This window comes from Thamnophis sirtalis, unplaced genomic scaffold (assembly GCF_051295495.1).
Source record: "Thamnophis sirtalis isolate CommonGarterSnake01/CBP01778 unplaced genomic scaffold, rThaSir2_p1.2 scaffold_1, whole genome shotgun sequence".
Classification (NCBI taxonomy): Eukaryota; Metazoa; Chordata; class Lepidosauria; order Squamata; family Natricidae; genus Thamnophis; species Thamnophis sirtalis.
This window is the reverse complement of record NW_028261381.1, coordinates 53,657,422-53,678,804: the sequence shown is the minus strand read 5'-3', so window position 1 is coordinate 53,678,804 and position 21,383 is coordinate 53,657,422. Positions and strand designations below refer to the sequence as shown.

The 21,383-nt window shown below is 45.8% G+C and overlaps 2 protein-coding genes across 6 annotated transcripts in view; one reads left to right on the top strand and one right to left on the bottom strand.

The window, feature by feature from the left end:
- The window catches only part of MRAS (muscle RAS oncogene homolog), a 120,073-nt gene that overhangs the window by 79,466 nt on the left and 19,224 nt on the right, over window positions 1–21,383 (top strand). For 4 of the 5 annotated variants that reach the window (XM_087712197.1, XM_087712172.1, XM_087712184.1 and 1 more), the window contains 3 exons: window positions 17,479–17,632; window positions 17,881–17,980; window positions 20,483–20,562. In XM_087712197.1, coding sequence (XP_087568323.1) covers window positions 17,514–17,632; window positions 17,881–17,980; window positions 20,483–20,562 — 299 coding nt within the window. In that variant the 5' untranslated portion in view covers window positions 17,479–17,513. The remainder of the gene's footprint in view (window positions 1–17,478; window positions 17,633–17,880; window positions 17,981–20,482; window positions 20,563–21,383) is intronic. The other variant, XM_087712191.1, reaches the window with a different exon arrangement.
- Window positions 2,080–3,852, bottom strand: LOC148049410 (uncharacterized). Its single transcript, XM_087711899.1, has 2 exons — window positions 2,275–3,852; window positions 2,080–2,096 (listed from the first exon to the last, which is right to left on the bottom strand). The coding sequence occupies exons 1-2, from the start codon at window positions 3,098–3,100 to the stop codon at window positions 2,080–2,082; spliced, it is 843 nt and encodes a 280-aa protein (XP_087568025.1). The 5' UTR covers window positions 3,101–3,852.

Sequence of the window (21,383 nt, the reverse complement as noted above, 5' to 3'; positions counted from 1 at the left end):
TCCGATGCCATGTAGGGCTTTATAAGTAACAACTAGCACCTTGAAGCGAGTCCGGAGACCAATGGGCAGCCAGTGCAGCTCGCAGAGGATGGGTGTAACGTGGGTGTACCTAGGTGCACCCACAATCGCTCACGCGGCTGAATTCTGGACTACCTGAAGTCTTCGAACACTTTTCAAGGGTAGCCCCATGTAAAGCGCATTACAGTAGTCCAGTCTTGAGGTCACGAGGGCATGAATGACTTCTGAAGTGCCTCCTGGTCCAGATAGGGTCGCAATTGGTGCACCAGGCGAACCTGGGCAAAGATCCCCCTGGTCACAGCCGATAACTGGTGATCTAAAGTCAGCTGTGGCTCCAGGAGGACTCCCAAATTGCGAACCCTCTCTGAGGGGCATATAATTTCACCCGCCAGACTGAGAGATGGAATAATTAGCCAATCTTTGGGAGGGAACATCAATAGGCATTCGGTCTTGTCGGGATTGAGTGCAAGCTTGTTCGTTCCCATCCAGACCCTGACAGCCTCCAGGCACTGGCCCATCACTTCTACTGCTTCACTGAGTTGGCACGGGGCAGACAGATACAATTGTGTATCGTCCGCGTATTGGTGGTATTTAATCCCATGCCGCCGTATGATCTCACCCAGCGGCTTCATGTAGATGTTAAATAGGAGGGGGGACAGGACCGAGCCCTGCGGCACCCCATAATTGAGGGGCCTTGGGGTCGACCTCTGTCCTCCGACCAACACCGACTGCGACCTGTCTGAGAGGTAGGAGGAGAACCACCGAAGAACGGTGCCTCCCACTCCCACCTCTCGTAACCGTCGCAGAAGGATATCATGGTCGATGGTATCGAAGGCCGCTGAGAGGTCAAGAAGCACTAGGATAGAGGACTGACCCCTATCCCTTGCTCGCCAGAGATCATCGATCAGCGTGACCAAAGCAGTTTCTGTGCTGTACCCAGGCCTGAAACTGGACTGAAAGGGATCCAGATAATCGGTTTCATCCAAGGACCGTCGGAGTTGAGAGGCCACCACTTTCTCAACAACCTTCCCTACAAAGGGGAGGTTGGAGATTGGACGATAGTTGCTCAAAATGGCTGGGTCCAGAGACGGTTTCTTCAGGAGGGGTCTCACCACCGCATCCTTTAAGAGGAGCGGGAAGGATCCCTCCCGGAGAGCATTGTTAATTATTGTCTGGATCCAGCCACATGTTACCTCCCTGCTGGTCGAAACCAGCCAGGAAGGGCACTGGTCCAGTATACAAGTGGAGGCGCTCATCGCTCCCATGGCCTTGTCCACTTCCTCAGGCGTGACAAGTTGAAACTCAATCCATAAACTCCGCTCAAGATCTTCCCCCGGTACCTCACCTGGTACCGTGCAATTGGAGTCCAGGTCTGTCCGAATCCGAGCGACTTTATCCGTTAAATACTGAACAAATTCCTCAGCTCTACCTTGCAAAGGTTCATCCGTATCCCTCCCTTTCAGGAGGGAGCAGGTTATCCTAAACAAGGTGGCTGGGCGCGATTTAGCGGACGCAATAAGAGCAGCAAAATGCGAACATTTCGCCGCCCGTATTGCCATGAGATAGGCTCTGATATAGGCTCTCATCAGTGCTCGGTCTGACTCAGAGTTACTGGCCCTCCAGCGGTGCTCTAGATGTCTCTTTTGACGCTTCATCTCCCAAAGTTCCTCAGTAAACAAAGGAGCTCTCCTGGATTCGCTACCTCGGAGAGGCCGCAAAGGCGCAATCTGGTTTAGGGCCCCCGTCACCGCTGCATTTTTTTTTTCATTTTATTAAGCATTTATAGGCCGCCCTTTTCCCTGAGGGGACTCAGGGCGGCTTACAATAATAGGGGAGGGGAGTGCGGGACAAAACGCAAAAAGAAAATGTGAATAGAAATAATTAGCAATAAAAAAAACCCAACATTCATTCAACATTCGGGAGGGGCGAGAGTAAAGTCTTATCCCCAGGCCTGATGGGATAGCCAGATCTTGAGGGCTGTGCGGAAGGCCTGGACGGTGGTGAGGGTGCGGATCTCCACGGGGAGATTGTTCCATAGCGTCGGAGCATTCCAGGCAGTGACTAAGGACTCGACCAGACTGTGGACGAGAGTGTCAGGTATCACTCCAAGCGCCATCTGAAATCCCTTAGGGTCCATCAGGCGTCTGGTGCGGAACCACCTAATCAGTTCCTCCTCCCTACAGTGGGGGATTGGTTTCCAAAAGTCAAGCCTCAGCAGGAAGTGATCAGACCATGACAAGGGCAGGATCTTAATACCCCTCAATTCTAGATCACGCCTCCATTGCTCCGAGAGGAATACGAGGTCAAGTGTGTGACCCGCTGAATGAGTTGAACCCCGGATTACTTGGGTCAAGTCCATGGCTGTCATGGAAGTCATGAACTCCTGCGCCCCATCAGAGCGTTCACCAAGCGTAGGCAGGTTGAAGTCCCCCAGCACCATAAGCCTGGGGAACTCTACCGCCAGCTCGGCTACTGACTCGAGAAGCGAGGGGAGGGCTGTTGCAATGCTGTTGGGAGGTAGGTACGTTAACAGCAAGCCCACTTGACCCCCAAGGTCAAACTTCAACAACAAGGACTCACACCCGACAAGCTCTGGAGCAGGGATCCTACGAGGAACTAATGAACTTCGGACGAGGACGGCCACTCTCCCACCCCTTTTCTGGGGTCGCGGCTGGTGGAGCACCTGAAATCCCTCTGGGCACATTTCAGTGAGGGGGACTCCTCCCTCCGGGCCCAGCCAGGTTTCAGTAATACATGCCAGGTCTGCCCCCTCGTCTACTATTAGGTCCTGGACGAGGGGAGCTTTATGAACCACAGACCTGGCATTTAGCAACAACAGCCTGAGACCAGAGCCCTGACAATTCTCGCCATCTGGCCCTGGAGTGGAACTAACAGGGCCAGAAGTGGGGATCGCTGTGACGTAGCGGACCCTCCTTCCCCAGTAATGGCTAGCCCTGAAGTTCCCGTCGTACCTGCCCCTCCCCATAATGACCGTAATGCTCTGGCCCACCCCCGCAACCATAGACCCCATTTCCCCTCTCACGGCCTCCACTCCTTCCGGCAGGCGATTTGAATCAGTCATACTAGGATGGGAGGTAAGCCTGGACCCCCCTACCACTTCTGCAATAGCACTCAGTGGAAGAGGTACCAGGTTATAATCCCAATCCTAACATACATACACAGCCACTCACCCAGACAGTCCCCACATAAGTCAATTAAAACACAAAAACTACAACAATGATGAGATTTAAAAAAGTGGGTACAGACATCAAACAGGCACACCATACACACCACATTCATTAAAATTCGCGAAGCACTGCGCTAGTGTGATATAAAAGCGATGGTATAAAGGAGGAGGGAGAGCTGCTCTGCTCCTCTCCCTTCCTCTAGGTCCCAGAAAGAAACCCAAGGCCAGAGGTCCAAAAGTCGGTATTGTGCAGGGTGATTGTAGATGGAGGGGGGCAAGGTGTAGACACCCAATGTTAGCAAGCAGCAACTTTCCAGTCTCACACCCTCCAGATCAAGATGAAGATTAACACAATCACATATAACGGGCCACGTGCAGGGGAATGCCTTGTCTTCCCTCTCTCCTGAGGATCTAAAAGGTCCAAAGTCTGGGTGTCCAAAGTCTGGGGGTGGCTTGAACAGATCGAGAAGGAGGAAGGGAGAGCGCCGACCTTTAAGACGCCAAGTCCTCGCCCCTAAGGCTGCCATCCTCTATTGCTCCTGACCCTAACCCAACCCTAACACTAACCCTAGCCCTAATCCTAACCCTAACTCTAACCCTAACCCTCACCCTAACCCTAATCCAACCCTAACCCTGACCCTAACCCTGACCCTAACCCAAACCCCAGCCCTAACCCTACCCCCAACCCTAACCCTAACCCTAACTCTAACCTCTATCAGTCCTTCCCACAGGCCGAGTGCACCATCAGATGGACGCTGCCCAAGTACCTATACCTATCTATAAACCTATCTATACCTATCTATACCTATCTATACCTATCTATACCTATCTATACCTATCTATACCTATCTATACCTATCTATACCTATCTATACCTATCTATACCTATCTATACCTATCTATACCTAACTATCTAGGGGCAGTGGCGGGTAGCAAGCGGTCGGAGGAGGATGATTGTTACAGGCCAAAGCAGATGGTCGCAGGCCAAGGCGGTGGAGAGTCAGTGCTGGGTAGGGAGATTGTAAAGGCTCCACAGCAACAAGGGGGGGCAGAAGGGGCAACGTCCAGCACGCAGACAGAATGAGGAGACAAGGCTGCAGTGGCAAGGAGGCAAGCAAGATGAAGAAGGGGGGGCATCCAGGCTTCTCCCCTCTCCTATTCCCTGGGCTCCGAAATGCCAAACGCTACTGGCAGCGTGGCATCACCATCTTCCTCTCTGCACCGAAGTATAGTCCGGGCCGCCGAGATGGTCACGGCCAGGCAAATAAAACGTCAATACTGGGCAGGAAGGATTTTACATGCCCAGACCCGCAGAAGGGCGAAGAGGAGAGGCTGTGACCATGGGCGAAGCAAGCAGAATGGAGGGGTGGGGGGGCGTCCAAGGAAGGCTATGGCGACTGCAAGCACAGCCAGCCGCCTGATCCACCAATCCTGAAAAGTCCCCGATAAACCCCCACATTTCTGGGGCAATGATAAATAGTAGGGTCCCCAGGCTCACCGCTCAGTTGGAATCAAGTCAAAATAAGGTCCACAAACGCCAGAAATTAAGATAGAGCGCTGCCATCAGCAGCGCGGCGCCGCCATCTTCTCCGCACAGCATGGATAGTTTCAAGCCGCCGAGGTTTCGCTGCTTGAAAAACGTCCCGAGGCGGCTGTTCTTTGAAATCTTTTTTCAAAGACCAGCTCTTTTTTTTTTTTTTTGAGCTGGTCTTTGGTTATCCCAATAACAGAAATGATGACGAAGGAGGAGGCAGCGTCACTCCTGGTTCTTGAATGCTTTTTCAGGGCTTCAGATGTCCGATCCTCTCTCCTCTCTCCTCTCTCCTCTCTCCTCTCTCCTCTCTCTCTCTAAACTCCAAAACTCTGAAAATGCCAAAGGTTGTAAATAAATGCTGCTGTCCAGCCGGGGGCTATAGTAGAAGGCTGCTGTCAGCAGTGCGGTGCCGCCGTCTTCCTCTCCACGCTGCAGGGTGTAAATCTAGGCCGTAAATCCAGGCCGCTGAGAGTTTCCCCCGTTCACGAACTTCAGAAGACTTCCAGGTGCCTGGTCCTCTCTCCTCTCTTACTCCCCAGACTCCAGTCCTCCTCGGGTGACCTTTGGTAATAAATTAACAGGTTTCGAAGGCTCTCTGAGGTCTTTTTTCATCCGGCTTTCTACAGAGCGAGAAAGCCAGGCAGCCATTCAGGTCTCGCACATGCGCATTCAGGTCTCGCACATGCGCAAAATTCAGTTGCTTGACCATTGACTCATATTTATGATAGTTGCAGTGTTTTGGAGATCATGTGATCTGATAAGCAAAGTCAATGGGAAGCCAGATTCACTTAACACTTAGTAGCAATAGCACTTAGACTTATATACCACTTCTTAGTGCTTTTACAGCCCTCTCTAAGCAGTTTACAGTCAGCATATTGCCCCCAACAATCTCGGTCCTCATTGTACCTACCTCAGAAGGATGGAAGGCTGAGTCAACCTTGAGCCTGGTGAGATTTGAACTGCCGAACTGCAGCTAGCAGTCAGCTAAAGTAGCCTGCAGTACTGCACTCTAACCAATGCACCACCTTGGCTCTAGTAAGACTTCAGAACCACATTACTAACTTAATGACTGTAGTGATTCATTTAACAGTTGTGGCAAGAAAGGTAATAAAATGAGTAAAATTCACTTAACAACTGTCTTGCATAGCAACAGAAAATTTGGGCTCAATTATGGTTGTAAATTGAGGACTACTGTACTCTGTTGAGCTGTAAAGGAGAGCAAGATGTTCTGTTTCCCCTCAACTACCAGCTATCCTGTGCACTGTTTCTTACATGATAATGGCTTGTAATGGATTAGGGGCATAAGGAAGGATCTTAATATTTTTGGAACATTCTGGCCAGCAACTACACAACTTCAATGGCCAAAACTCATAATTGGGTATAGAAAAGAAATGGGGTGAATCATCTTGGATCATTTTGTTTGTTTATTTATTATATTTATATATCCACCATCTTTCAATCAGTTCTGGGCTATTTCCAACAGAAATTGAATAATGCAGAAACTTTCTCCTTATGATGTTCCTGGAAGCCTATCCACAGAAATATTAAGAAATGCTCTTGTGCTGGTTCTGGGGATACAAGATGATACAAAGAGATGAAGAATATACCTTTACTTGCAATATTATTTTATGGCAATGCGTCAGTTCTAGCCAATATCCAAGGATGAATGGCAGATAAGAGTTTCCTTTTCATTAGAACTGGTGAGATAGAGAGCATGAAATCTCACGGCTATTATGGCCAAGCAGCTATTGAGACCTAGGCCTTATTCAAGAGTTTTCATCACAAATGAATTTATTTCTTTTCCAGTCAAAGTTTTTGTAACAGGATTAAATAAATGTAAGACATCTCTGAACTCAGCTCAGTCGTGGGCTGTCTTTCTGAATTATTTTTCCACATTTTTTAAAGAACAAGTCCATCTGAAAAAAGGGACACGATGGCTCAGTGGCTAAGACGCTGAGCTGGTCAATCAGAAAGGTTGGCATTTCGGCAGTTCGAATCCTTAGCACCGCAAAATGGAGTGAGCTCCCATTACCTGTCCCAGCTTCTGCCAACCTAACAGTTCAAAAGCATGTAAAAATGCAAGTAGAAAAATAGGGACTACCTTGGTGGGAAGGTAACAGAGTTCCGTGTGTCTTCAGTGTTTAGTCATGGCCACATGACTACAGAGACATCTTCGGACAGCGCTGGCTCTTAAGCTTTGAAACAGAGATGAGCACCGCCCCCTAGAGTCACCACTAGCACGCATGTGCGAGGGGAACCTTTATCTTTACCTTTTACCATCTGAAAAAGAAAAAAGTGTAAAAAGCTATGAAAATGTATAAACAATGAGATGCTTTCTGACAATTACAGCCATTTTGCCTCCAGGAGTTATTTTCATTCTTTCTCCCTTGGAATCAGTGTGTCCAGTTGCTGGTGACATAATATATATGCATATTTAGTGGATTTGCATATACTGTGGCAATCTAAGAATGACAGTTGCTTGACCAGTTTGTTTCATTTCAGCATCATCAAATACTATCCCCCCGCAAACCTTTAATTTTCCAAAACTTATTAACAGGTAGCTATGAAGAAAGGAAGACAATATTTGAGCCCTGAAGGCAAACAGAATTAAAAAAAAAAATAAAACAGCTTTTTCAACTGAGAAGATTTATTAACCTTGGAGAGAAGAGTCCATTTTTTAACCTTTTTTTTTTGCAATAAATGCTAAAGCTTAACTATAGAGTATATGTTCATTATCCATTTTATAACTTGGATATTACAGATGTACATCTAAAATGCCAACAAAAACAATGGCTTAAGGCTAGGTGCTACTTTAGGAAACCACATTTATGAAAGATATGTTCAAGTAGTCCTCAGTTAACGGCAGCAATTGGACTGAAACGGCATTAAGTAACCCAGCTGTAAAATGAAAAAATATGTGACTGTGCCAAGTTACAACAGAAATTTTGGTGACCTCAGTTGCAAGCCATTGAGCCTGCAATGTGCAGTTATTCAATATGTCACATGACCACAGCTTGCAATTTACTGCCCACTTCCAAAAAGCAAAATCACTGGGGAAGCTGGCGGGAAGTCACAAGTCATGCTCATGGCAAACTTTCCTTTTTAAGCAAGCATGCTTTGTTCAGTCCCTTTCTTGCACTGAAATGTAACCTCATGGAATCCAATTAGATCAGGAAAAAAATTTTTCCCAAGCTTCATCTCATGCTCAGTGGCCTGAAATGCTTGGAAACTTTCTGGTGCTCAGGAGGAGAAATAGGAAAGGGGCAACCAGAGCAAGTTTAGTCCCCACCTCCTTCTCAAAGTCTCAGGCACTGGTTTTCTCTTTCGGAAGAGGGACAAATCCAGAAGCTTTTGCTTGCATCATTGAAACCATGTATCAGGCAAATAAGCAGGCAAGAAAACAGTCATCCCAGGTGTAAGATCTTATATTTGCTGGCCTGTTTGTTTCATGGATTCAGAAGTTACAGGGCTGTCACACCATGTAATGCTGCTGCTGCTGCTTTTCTTGGAGGCATTAGCGTGCCTGTAGGTCTCTTGGTACACAGCCTGGGTGAGCATGGTGTACACCAAGCTGGACACCAACTGCACAGTGGAGACAGCACTGAAAACAGACACTGTGGGAACAGCTTGCCTGAGAACAACTCGCAGGGCCCAGTAGGTAATCCTTGTGGCGGAACAGCTCCCCATTTAGAAGGCTGCAACCCAAAGGTAGAGTACAAGTTCCCCAAAGGCTCTTTGGCAGGAAAAGCAGCAGGAGTAAGTTGTGACTTCCTGCCAGCTTTCCCATTGACTTTGCCTGTGGGAATTTGGCAGTGAAGGTTGCAAATGATTGCCATAAAGGACCGAGGGACACTGCAACCATCATAATTACAAGCTAGTTGCCAAATGCCCAAATTGTGATCATGGAGATACTATGTTGGCCACCACTTCAAAGACTGATTGTAAGTCCCCTTCACTGTTATATGATTGCTAAATGAGGGGTCCCTAAGCCAGGACTGCTTGCATTGTCTCCTTCCATCCGGCATGTTGACAGCTAGTCACAGGAGAGTAGAAATGAGATACTTGTATTCTTGTCTGTTCAGAAGCAACCCCCATTTTCGTCAGCGGCAAGCAACGGTATTTCAAGTTTTAGCTTAAAATCTCCCCACAAGCATTATTAGCCATTGCTCACAAAGTTTTGTTTGGACCACTACTAGATGCATTATTACTTCATTTTTAAAAAGCATATTTTTTCAGCTGTCTGCTTTTGCATAAAGAGCCAAAGCAGCTTGAGAGTGAATTGACCAGATGCAAGTGTCAGTGGTGATTTTGAAAAGTACAGGAAGCCCTCAACTTATGAACACAATTGAGCTTGAAATTTATGTTGCTAAGTGAGGCATTTTTAAGTGAGTTTTACACCATTTTACAACCTTCCTTGCTGCAGCTGTTAAGTGAATCATTGCAGTTAACTTAGTAACACAGTTGTTAGGCAGATCTGGATTTCCCATTGACATTGCTTGTCAGAAGATCTCAAAAGTTGATCACAGGAGCTCAGAACTGCAACCCTCACAAATATGAACCAATTGCCAAGTATCTGAATTTTGATCATGTGACCATGGGGATGCTACAATGGTCGTGAGTATGAAAAATGGTCACAATTCACTTGTTTCAATGCCGTTGTAAGTTTGAACGGTCACTAAATGAACTGTTGTAACTTGAGGACTACCAGTATTCAGTCTTGCGTGGTTGGTTAAGGCTCTTATTGTTTCCTTTAAATAATAGGGTGGATTTTTTTAGTAAGCATTATTTTCAGTTACCATTATGTTACAGGGCATTTTAAAGATTATCACCAGATGATTATGAAAAGTAACTATCCTTTTTAAAAAAAGTAGAACATGGAATGAAACAAATATCAAAGCAAGATTAAAGTGGGATACCTATAAGCCTACATCAGTAAATGCCAGTGTTACCTCAGGCCTAATATTCATGAAGCAATATGGAATGCAGTGAATTTGAATTTGTACCCCAGGAGTTGGAGTAAGCATAACCAATGCTGAAGAAAACTCTTGTTCAAGATCCAGGTCAGGAGAACTCACTCTGGTTTTATAGTTTGAACTTCATTCAGCTGAGTTTTGCTGCTCAATTCAAAAGCCTTTGGCAGGAGAGTATCCCAGCAATTGGAGTGTTCTTAACCCGTTGCCTTTTGGATTGGCTGATGCTGATCTTGAGTCAGTAGTTTCTCTTTCCTTGAATCCCGACTTTTACTTTGGTAGAAGGACAGATGTTCTTTCCACCCTTCAAAACAGAGGGTGGTTTCTCTCTTTGTATTTCTTTCCCAAATCATCCTTTAAAGCTACAAGGAGCTCGTTCAAGACTTCTTAACCCCATTTGTTTCCTATGAAGGGAAGATTGAGTATATTTATTTACACAAACAAATGTCATGCCAGAATATGCTATAAATGTGTGTGTGTGTGTGTATGATGTGTATGCGTATATTGTTAAGGTCCAGCCCCGACTAGAACGAATGCATGTTGTGAATTTTAAACTATTCTTTTTTTCTTCTTCTTCTTCTTTTTTTTTCTTCGTTCTTTGTAAGCCGCCCGGAGTCCTTCGGGATTGGGCGGCCTATAAATTCAATAAATAAATAAATAAATGTGTGTGTGTGTGTGTGTGTGTGTGTGTGTGTGTGTTACATAACATACATATTGTACTATAACAGCTACAGGTCCTTGAACTATGAGCATAATTGAGCCCAAAATTTATCTTGCTAAGTGAAACATTTGTTGAATGAGCTTTGCCCCAGGTTACAACCTTTTGTGTTGCAGTTTGTAAGTGAATCACTGCAGCTGTTAAGTTAATAGCACGGTTGTTAAGTGAATCTGGCTTGCTCCGTGGACTTTGCTTGTCAGAAGGTCACAAAAGGGAATCATATGACCCCGCAACACTGCAACCATCATAAATATGGACTAATTGTCAAACTACCTAATGTAAATCACCATGGGGATGCTGGAACAGTCAAACAGTGTGAAACACAGTCATCAGCCACTTTTTCAGTGCTATTGTAACTTTGAACAGTCACTACATGAATTGTTATAAGTTGAGTACCTGTACAATAAGAGCCAGTTTGGTATGGTGGCTAAGGAGCTGAGCTAGAAAGTGGGAGATTGTGAGCTCCAGATCTGCCTTAGCATGAAGCCAGCAGGGTGACTCTGGCCTTATCCCTCTCTTTTCAACCCAATTCAAAGAGAGGTTGTTGTTGGGGGGGGGTAGATGAAAGGAGCCTTGAAGGGAATCTTAAACCAATATCTCTCTCTCTCTCCCTCTCTCTCTCTCTCTCCCCCTCCCTCCCTCCCTCCCTATAGATAGATAGATAGATGATAGATAGATAGATAGATAGATAGATAGATAGATAGATAGATAGATAGATAGATAGATAGATAGATAGATTAGGGTGACCAGACGTCCCGCATCTGGCGGGACAGGCACGACTTTTCATAATTTTTCCCGCATCCCGCCCGGTTCTCAAAAAATCCCGCTTTATTTTGGCGCTCGCTGACTCCCCCGCCCATCATCAGCTGCCACTAGCTCGCTTGTTCCGTTCCCCCATCTATTCTATCTACACTAAAAATCTAAGACAGCCCAGCCTGCCGCTCACTGATTGGCCTGGACTCCAGCCAATCAGTGAGCTGGCTGGGATGGAAAACGCGGCGTGCTTAAAGTTTTCCATCCCAGCCAGCTCACTGATTGGCTGGAGTCCGCTTAACACGCCGCATGAGTCGCAGGAGTCTCCATTTCATTTCACCTTCGCGGCCATTTGCTTTGTTTTGCTGCTTCACTGGTGAGTAAACCGGGAATTAGTAACCTGCACGGGGTTAGTGAAACAGCTGCCGCTACCCTCCTCCCCTTCCCTGTGTGCGAGAAAGGCGCCCGCTCGCCAAGCGCCGCCGCGCTGGTTCCTTCGCGCCCCTCCCACCCCTCTGCCTCCTCAGACCTCCACGCAAGAGCGGCAGAGCGAACGAGCGGCCACAGCCGTCGCTTTAAATGACGCTCTGCTCGCTGCTCATCCCTCTCCAAGCTGGGAAAGGGGCGCTTTGACAGGGCTTCTGCAGCGCCCCCAAGGACCGTCGCGTGAGGTCGTCGTCATCGTCATCGTTGGCTGCTGCTGCTGCTGCTGCTGCTGAGGGCCTTTAGTAACCTGCGCGGGGTTAGTGAAACAGCCGCCGCCCTCCTCCCCTTCCCTGTGTGCGAGAAAGGCGCCCGCTCGCCAGCCCGCACCAGCTCGCTCACCCTTGGGCTCCGGGGGCAGCACCTTCCCAGCTCCGCCGCTGCCGCGCTGCTTCCTTTGCGCCCTGCGGAGTTTTCCCTGTGTCTCCCAGGTCGCACCCATCCTGTGTGCGAGAAACGGAAGGAAGGCGCTGGGGAGGTGCTGCCCCGGGAGCCCAAGGGTGGGCGGGTGGGCTGGTGAGCGGGCGCCTTTCCCTGTGTCCCCCAGGTGTGGTTGGAAGGGAAAAGCACTTGGCGCGAAGAAGGACTTTCTTCCAACCAGCGGAACCCCCAATCGCCAGGGGCATCGGACTCCAAATCCCATCACAGGAATCCCCACTCGCCAAGATCGTAGGACTCCAAGTCCCATCCCCTCCGCCTGTCCCCGCTAGCGCAGCCCCTGGCGCAATCAGGCTGCGATCGGCGGGCGTCCCTGCTGCAATCCGCGCCGCGCGCCGCATCAGTCGGAATCTAATTCAAGAGATCTTAATCTTGACAGCGTTGTTGGGGTCTGCGGGTGAAGAAATTACTTTAATCAGTGGGGTAAAGTTCTTTCTTTCGCTCGCCTGAGCTCTGATGTGGGGGAAAGAGAGGACTTTCCTTACGCCCGCATCAGAGCTGGGGGGGGGGGGGGAGAAAGGACTTTATCCCACTGATTAAAGTAATTTCTTCACCCGCAGACCCCAACAACGCTGTCAAGATTAAGATCTCTTGAATTAGATTCCGCTGATGCGGCGGGCGGCGCGGATTGCAGCAGGGACGACCACCGATTGCAGCCCGGCTGCGCTGGCGGGGACGGGCAGGGGGGATGGGACTCCCCACTGGCCAAGATCGTAGGACTCCAAGTCCCATCCCCTCCGCCCGTCCCCGCCAGCACAGCCCCTGCCGCATCAGCCGGAATCTAATTCAAGAGATCTTAATCTTGACAGCGTTGTTGGGGTCTGCGGATGAAGAAATTACTTTAATCAATGGGGTAAAGTCCTTTCTCCCCCCCTCAGCTCTGATGTGGGCGTAAGGAAAGTCCTCTCTTTCCCCCTGATCAGAGCTTGGGTGAGCGAAAGAAAGAACTGGTTGGAAGAAAGTCCTTCTTCGCGCCAAGTGCTTTTCCCTCCCAGCCGCACCCCTCTCACGTTCTTCAGCCCGCTGGACCAATGGGGGCCCAGGGTAGGCGGAGCCCGGCGAGCCTCCCGGGCCGAGAAATTGGAAGGAGCGAAGTTGCGAACGCTCCGAGGAGTGAGTAAAGCGCCGCACTCGGAGGAAGTAGCGGCACATGATTGGAGCGGGAAGAGGGGCTGAGTTGGGGCATCCTCGGCATCCCCCGGGTGATCTCCGGGCCCCCGGCTTCCCCATCTCCTCTCCTATGGGGAGACGTGCATCATAATGTTGTAAGCCGCCCGGAGTTACCTGTGTGTGAGGTGGGCTGCCCTATGCATTTGCATGTGTGCGCTGGAGAGAGAGTGAAAAAGAGAGGGAGAAATAATTATATTAATTAGATAGATCAGTGTTTCTCCACCTTGGAGACTTGAAAGTGTGTGGACTTCAACTCCCAGAATTCTGAGATAGATGATAATGAGATGAGGGAGGGAGAGGGAGAGAGAGAGAGAGAGAGAGCATAACTAGATAGACAGATAGGCAGGCAGATCGACGGATGGATAGAGAGAAAGAGAGAGAGATAGGTAGGCAGGCAGATAGATGGATGGAGAAAGAGAGGGGGAAAGAGGGAGAGGGATACCATAACTAGATAGACAGATAGGCAGGCAGATAGATAGACAGACAGATGGATGGATAGAGAGAGAGAGGATGTGTATAATGAAGGTGACCAGACGTCCCTAGCGAGGCCACGGGCTGGCAGTAACCGCCGCGGCCAGCTCCGCCCCCCCCCCCGTCAAAGGTGTCCCTCTTTACCAATCTGAAAATCTGGTCACCTTAAGATAGATATAGATAGATAGATAGATGGATAGATAGATAGATAGATAGATAGATAGATAGATAGATAGATAGATAGATAGATAGATAGATAGATAGATTCCAGTATTTCTGGAAACAAATACTGTGGGGGTAAGACACCCCTCGGGGTGTGTGCTTTGTTAAGGTACAGCCTGTTGTGCCTTAAAATGACTTCTACTGTACTGCAGTAAAATGGCTTCTACTGTACAGCGCAGTAGAGTTGCCATGGTAATGGCTTCACAATACTTCACAAGGGGCCTCCCTCTGGTAAGGGGAAAAATCCAACATTAGAAATTACGTTTGGTCCAGACATTTACCCCCTATAAATAAATATCTGAGCAATGCCGGGTTATTGGCTAGTACACAATATTGATGGAATGACATAATTATACCCATCATTGTACAACACTGTATTCGGAGTATGCTACTGTTTGCTAAGCAAAGCACATGAGAAGGAGAAGAACTTTTTCTTTCTGATATTGCTCTTTCTGGATGTAAAGAAAGGAATGGGCCCCGTGTTATGAGTCACGTAATTCTGGGGTTCTTAGTGGTTGACACTTTCTGCCTATAGTTGCCATCTGTGAGTGCACAAGTGACATAAGATACATGAAAGTTACAGATGTTGCAGCTGCTGCATTTTCTTCCTTTCTGTCACTGTTGTGCGGCTGAATTGCCTTCTAGATGTAGGAATGATTCTGCTGCTTTTATCATCGGGAGCAATCTTCAAGCAGCCATAACATCTGATTCCCAGAAGCACCGTAATGGTTACACTGCTATGTAGTTGATGATGTCAGAAGAGAGTAATTGCAGCTTTTTGTGGTAGACACACTGCCACTGCTGGTTTTTGTTACTTCCCACTATTCCCAGTAAGAGGATATTCAGTGGTTTTAGATGCAGTATACAGAAACGTTGGCAGAGGGGAGAATAGTAATTAACTTTCAAAACCAGAGGTGTGTCCTTGCCACAGTTTTTGATCAGGGTGATTCTGGATATCCAGTGGAGAAGGAGATTTTTTTTTCTGTAAATGCTTTGAGACATTCCTGTATTTATTTGTCACATCCTTAAACCAAGTCCTACTCTTGCAGACAAAACTCGGCGAAGTATTAGGGACTAGTCTTCAGTCAGATTAAAAACTGCCCTCAATCTGTCCTGTTTTAGACTGCAAATGGTGAGTCGTTTATTTGAAACCATAAGTCACATCCTACATTTCAGTGATGAGACGAGATTTGGACTAGCCTTTTTTAAGCAGTCATCCTCATATAGCCATGATTTGATGTAAGACACTATCCAGAACAGTCAATGTTCCATAGGATCATGTGGCTTTGTTTATTTCCCTTCCATTCAATTGTGTCCAATTCTCAGAGACAGCCTGGACAAGTCCCTGCAGCTTTCCTGGTAAGATTTTCAGAAATGGTTTGCCATGGCCATCTTCTTCCTAGGGCTAAGACCAGGCCAGGGTCAACTAGCAGGCTCTGTGCCTAAGGTGGGACTAGATATCACAGTCTCCTGGTTTCTAGTCTGATGCCTTAACCACTACACCAAAGTGGCTCTCAAGGCTTAACCTCCTGTTAAGCAGGTCTTAACAGAGGTAGTCTTTGACTTAACAACAGAGGTGGGTTCCTATCGGTTTGGACCAGTTGGGCCGAGTAGGTAGTAACTCGGCCTGCTACACTCCTGAACCGGTTCTATCTGCGACGGCGTCATCTTGATTTTCGTTTCTGTGCATGCCAGTGGTGGGTTCCGGATCCCAGTGCAACCACATAAACATGTGCAGCATGCGCAGACATGCATGCAGCACGTGCATGCATACTTACCACCCGTGACATTCCAGCTGCTCGGGGGAGCGTCGTACAGGCGCCGTATGCTTGATGCATGTGCGCAGATGCCCCAAACAGCTCAAATACCAGTAAGGAGCACGGGCAGGCGGGTGGCCTCTCCAGAGCACCATATCAGAACGGTACCTGGTCCTCCCAGCAGACACCCATACGCCCGTACCAGGGCGTACCGGTCGTAACCCACCACTGGTGCATGCGCAGAGCAATCTTCTTTGCAAAAATGTAATTTTTCCCCTTTTCTAACATGCACATGCGCAGACCTTTTTAGGTGCAATTGCACACACGTGTGTGCCGAACCGGAAGTAATGTCAGCAGCAACCCACCCCTGCTTAACAACCATTCATTTAGTGACCAAAATTACAACGGCACTGAAAAAAGTGACTTATAACTGTTTTTCACATTGACAACCATTGCGTTATTCCCATGATCACCTAATCAAAATTCGGACATTTGGCAACTGGCATCTATTTATGGCGGTTGCAGTGTCCCAGGGTTACGTGATCCCCTTTTGAAACCTTCTGACAAGCAATGTCAATGGAGAAGCCATCGTCACTTAATAATCATGTTACTTAACTAACAACGGCTGCAATTCTCTTAACAACTCTGGCAAGAAAGGTTGTAAAATGGGGCAAAACTCACTTAACAATTGTCTTACTCTAGCAACAAATACGTGGGCTCAATTGTGGTCGTAGGTCGAGGGCTACCTATACTAAAAGAAAAATAATAATAACCATACCACCAATATCTCTGCTTGCTCGAACACAGTACAGAATGTTTCTTTTCTTAATGGCCTTAAAATAATTATTTAACAATGGCTGGGAGGTTGAGATTCCCCCATCAGGCAGTGAAAAATAATTTCCCTTATAATACAAGAGAAAGGCTCTTTCTGTGAAGAAAAGTACAAACCTAAAAAGGCCATTATTACACAGCAGGCTTTTATCTGACCACATGGAAACTACAAAACAGGACAGAGATTAAAACTAAGGACAGCCTCCTTTAGGCCAGATTGCTGGCTAGGGATTTTTGAACAAGCAACCCAAATGCATCTGGAGTCACCAAACCCAAACCACTTGCAGTCTGAATCACCAAATTATATATGCTCACATCTGAAATGCTCATTCTTCTGATGAGCATTTGAAGGAGGGATGGGAGAAAACATTGCATGAATGATTCAAGGGCATTGCATCAATCCACTTAATGCATACCTATACACACTAAACACCTGAGGCAAGGGGGAGTCCTGCTCCCAGGACACTCTTATGGAAAGTTTACTACTACTTTACTAATCTCATGTAAAGCCTCCTTCATGTTGAGCTTGGCTTCTGGCCACAAGGCCCCATCTAGTCAATCTTGAGCCTGGTGAGATTTGAACTGCCAAATTGCAGTCAGCAGAAGTAGCCTGCAGTAGTGCACTCTTAACCACTGCGCCACCATGGCTCAGTAGGCTAATCCAGCTGGTTACCATTTGTTAAGACAAAAGAGACCTGAAGTCCATCTATCATTGTTATTAGATTGCCCTTTGCATGTATCTTCCTCCAAATGTGAACAGTGGGGAGAGAGCTAGAAAAATGCCCATCTCCTTTTACATATTTACTATCTACATAGTGGCGCATCTTTGGATGTAACAGGTCTGATGTGGTTTGGAGAAGTGACTTAAGTGGGTAAGTGATTTCTTTCAATCATTTTCTTTTTTTCCCTCTCTCTCTTCTCACTAGTCCTGGACACTGCTGGTCAAGAAGAATTCAGTGCAATGAGAGAGCAGTACATGAGGACTGGAGATGGCTTTCTTATAGTCTATTCGGTCACAGATAAAGCCAGCTTTGAACATGTGGATAGGTTCCATCAACTCATTCTCCGAGTTAAGGATAGGTAGGTGCCTTCCAACCTCTAGATAAAAAAAAATTCGGTGTGGCCAGTCCATGAATTCAACTGGCAGTCAATCTATAGAAAACTAGAGGTGTAAAATGTTGTTGAGGTATATTACCTACTGCACTGGATGATATTATTTGAGCAAACATCAGCTATTGTTTTATGGAAGGATTTAAAATTGATAATTCCTCTACCCACTGCAAAGATAGATTGTATTGATATTTCTCGTTCTTCTTTTTGTCTTCCAGAGAATCTTTTCCAATGATTTTAGTGGCCAACAAAGTTGATCTAATGCATTTGAGAAAAATCACCCAAGACCAAGGGAAGGAGATGGCAGCCAAGCACAATGTACGTCCTCTTGGTTTCTTCCCATCCTGTTCTGTGGCTGTGACTTGGATATGGTCCAAAGGTGTTCACGAAAAAAAAAGAGTCAGGATGGCGACCACCAGATTGGCAAATGACTTAAATCATATGTTACAGCTGTCATTTTGACTTTTTTCATAATACCCTGCATATATCCCTGATGTGGTCCCTGGCTCAAACTGTCCCCAGGACACCCTTTTAGAATAAAATTGTTCTCAGAGCTGCTCAATTGGGGGGTGCCATCAGTGGAATTAGAAAACAAATTATGAGGTGGATTTGGGATAAGCAAGTTGATGGCGGCCGAGTTAAGGCAGAGTAAGTGACTTTTTTTTTCCTTTTCATAATTGTAAATTCGTTTTACTTCCACTGCAAAGAAAGAATCCTCAGGGGTTGCATGCCAGAGAGTACCATAGATTTGGAATAGGAACTACTGAGGATATTCTGGGTCCTAATCCCCTTTGACACCCCTCTCCCACTACTCCCTTTAGCCTGAGGTGGATTTAGAATCCAGAAAATCTTCAGCTCCATGCTAATACTCTGTAGGAGGATTGTTTGATGTCATATCTGTCAACCCCATAAAGAAAATGATCAGAGACCAGTGGAGAAGGAGTAGCATTTGATGTTGGATTCTCCGTCTAATATCAAATGTCTTACTTGGCTCTTTTCCTATATCCTTCAGTCCTCTGATCCCTGGGATCACACAATGATGCTAAATTCCGTTGCTCACCTAGAATCATTTATGTATTATTCTTACCCAAAAATCCTGTTCATTTTTCAAATTAAGTTGCAAATATTTGTTTAAAAAAAATTAGACAACAATACATTTAATGACATTGTTTAGATGGCATTTTGAGTATGTCAAATCTATTAGAAAAGCACAGCAACTCTCGGATATACTGCACTGGTTTACGAAAACCCCTCAAATGTGAATCGACTATCTTTGTTTGGTGATTGAAATACTTCCCACTCACGTTTGAAGCTAGCTTGAAAACGTGGCAAGTTTTCTATGCACAGTTATTGTGGAGAAAGTCTGAGATTTATTAGGCTCCAAAGAACCGTTTGAAGGGAGGGGAAGGTGGGTGACATTTCAATCAGACAGAAAGGCTCCATTTTAACAGTACTGTCTCTTAGCATTTGCTATCTTAGTGCGAACACGCGGGGTCATAAAACTTCATTTAGAATACCATATATAGTTATGCCTGTCCCTTCTTCAGCCCCTCCACCAATTGTAAGAAAAAAAACTGAGCAGAACTGGATACAGTACACAAAAGTATCCTTATAAATGGCCAACCGAAAGAATCATATTTAAAATGAGGCATTTCAGTTTGGAAAACACTATTGAGAGTATATGCACACTGCATCCTTAAACTGGTGCCTTTTTGTAAGGAGACAAGCTAAACTGTAAACCAGTTTAAGAAAATCCTCTCTGGATACTTTGTCAGAGGCTGGCAAGAAATTCAGTCTGGACTGGAAGCTAGCAAGGGGCTCCCATTGGTCAATTGCAGCTGTGCCTTCCTTTTTTCTGTTCCAGGAAAGTAATGGCTAGCTGCTTTCCTTTCTGTGGGCTTTGTTTTACTGGAAATATATACTTTTCTACGTTTGTGCTTGTAAATACACTGACCTGCTCATACACAAATATACCGCATGTTTGCAAAATTAAATAGACCCACTCACATCCAAGCTTAATGTGTCAGAAGCTTAGTTTTAACATTAAGAAGTCCCATTTTGCATTTTCCCAAGAAAGTTTGCTATAGGGTGCAAGTCTTTCTCAGAGACCGAGTGGTTATTATACTTGTTTGACATGTGGAATTGATATTTAGAATTTTACAGTTCAGATCCCAATAAAAATAGATTTTTAATCATTCCTGTTTTTCCACTGAGCAAACTACTTTTCTTACTGTGATTTTTTTGGGGGGTAAGTACTCCCCCTCCCTTTTAGAGGGTACACCATTTGGTCATTTTTCTCCCCCCAGACATTAACAGTAGAAATGGGAGAACTCTACTCCAGCTCTCAGTATTCAAATAGCGCTTATTCCTGTTACTCCAGTTCTCAAATCTGGGTATAAAAAAGCAGTGGCTAGACATTAGCTGCTTCCATTCAACTTCTATTTTTATACTGCAATTTTGGAGGGAAATCCATGAAAGTAAGACTACTATGAAAGCTTGTGAGTCCTGCAACTGCCACTAAAAACCACTTCTGCTTTATAAGAGTGCATACAAGACTGTAAAGAAACTTTTGAACAATTTCCCTTACTTTTTTCTGTATTAACTTTTCTATAGCAGTGTAAATGATGACCTCTCTGAATAATTTTCTTTTTCTACATCCCAGGAATTCATCACTAGGGAAGAAAAAAAAATCTCCCAACTTAGCATACAAAACAATTGCTCTTCCTGTTTTAATGGCATTTGGACTTTGCTTCCCCGTATTTCTTATATTCTGAATATGCCTAGTATATATGTAATCATTACCAAGCCTTTGTTTTCCAGATTCCATATATAGAAACTAGTGCTAAGGATCCTCCACTGAATGTTGACAAAGCCTTCCATGATCTTGTTCGAGTAATCAGGTGAGCCATCCCACCATTAAATCAGTCCACAACTGATTTGGCTTCCATTCACATATCATGAATCAAACTTACTTTAGGAAAAAAAAGTTTATGAATCATTCACTAAGCATTAGTGTTCCATCTCAGCCATAGATCCCATTTATTTAAATATTTGTTCATCTATTTTTGGCTTACCAGGAAATCTGTAATGATCGTTAATTTTTAATCCATATTTATTTTGAACAAATAAAATTTTCAAAGAATGACATCAAACATGGTTGTCATATTCTATGCCAATATGGTTTTTTAAATGTTTAAAATCTTAATAATTTATGAAAGTTGAACTAAATAATTTATAAATAGTTTAGACATAAGGCAAAACACTTTTTTGACGGTGGGGACAGAAACCTCTTTTGATTGAAGGTGAATATATGTGTAGCAAAAGCAATAGCAATAGCAGTTAGACTTATATACCACTTCATAGGGCTTTCAGCCCGCTCTAAGCGGTTTACAGAATCAGCATATTGCCCCCAACAATCTAGGTCCCCATTTTACCCACCTCGGAAGGATGGAAGGCTGAGTCAACCTTGAGCCGGTGAGATTTGAACAGTCGAACTGCAGAACTGCAGTCAGCTGAAGTAGCCTGCAGTGCTGCATTTAACCACTGCGCCACCTCGGCTCTCCACTGCGCCACCTTGGTTCTGTAGCAGGATAATGTTGCAGGATCCAATCTGGATTGGTTACCAGAGCCAGAAGATCCATCTTCCGAGCTTTTGGACTCTTATACTAGAGCTTATCCTCAGGGAATCTCTCTAGCAGAGAGAAGTTTTCTGAAGATGGTC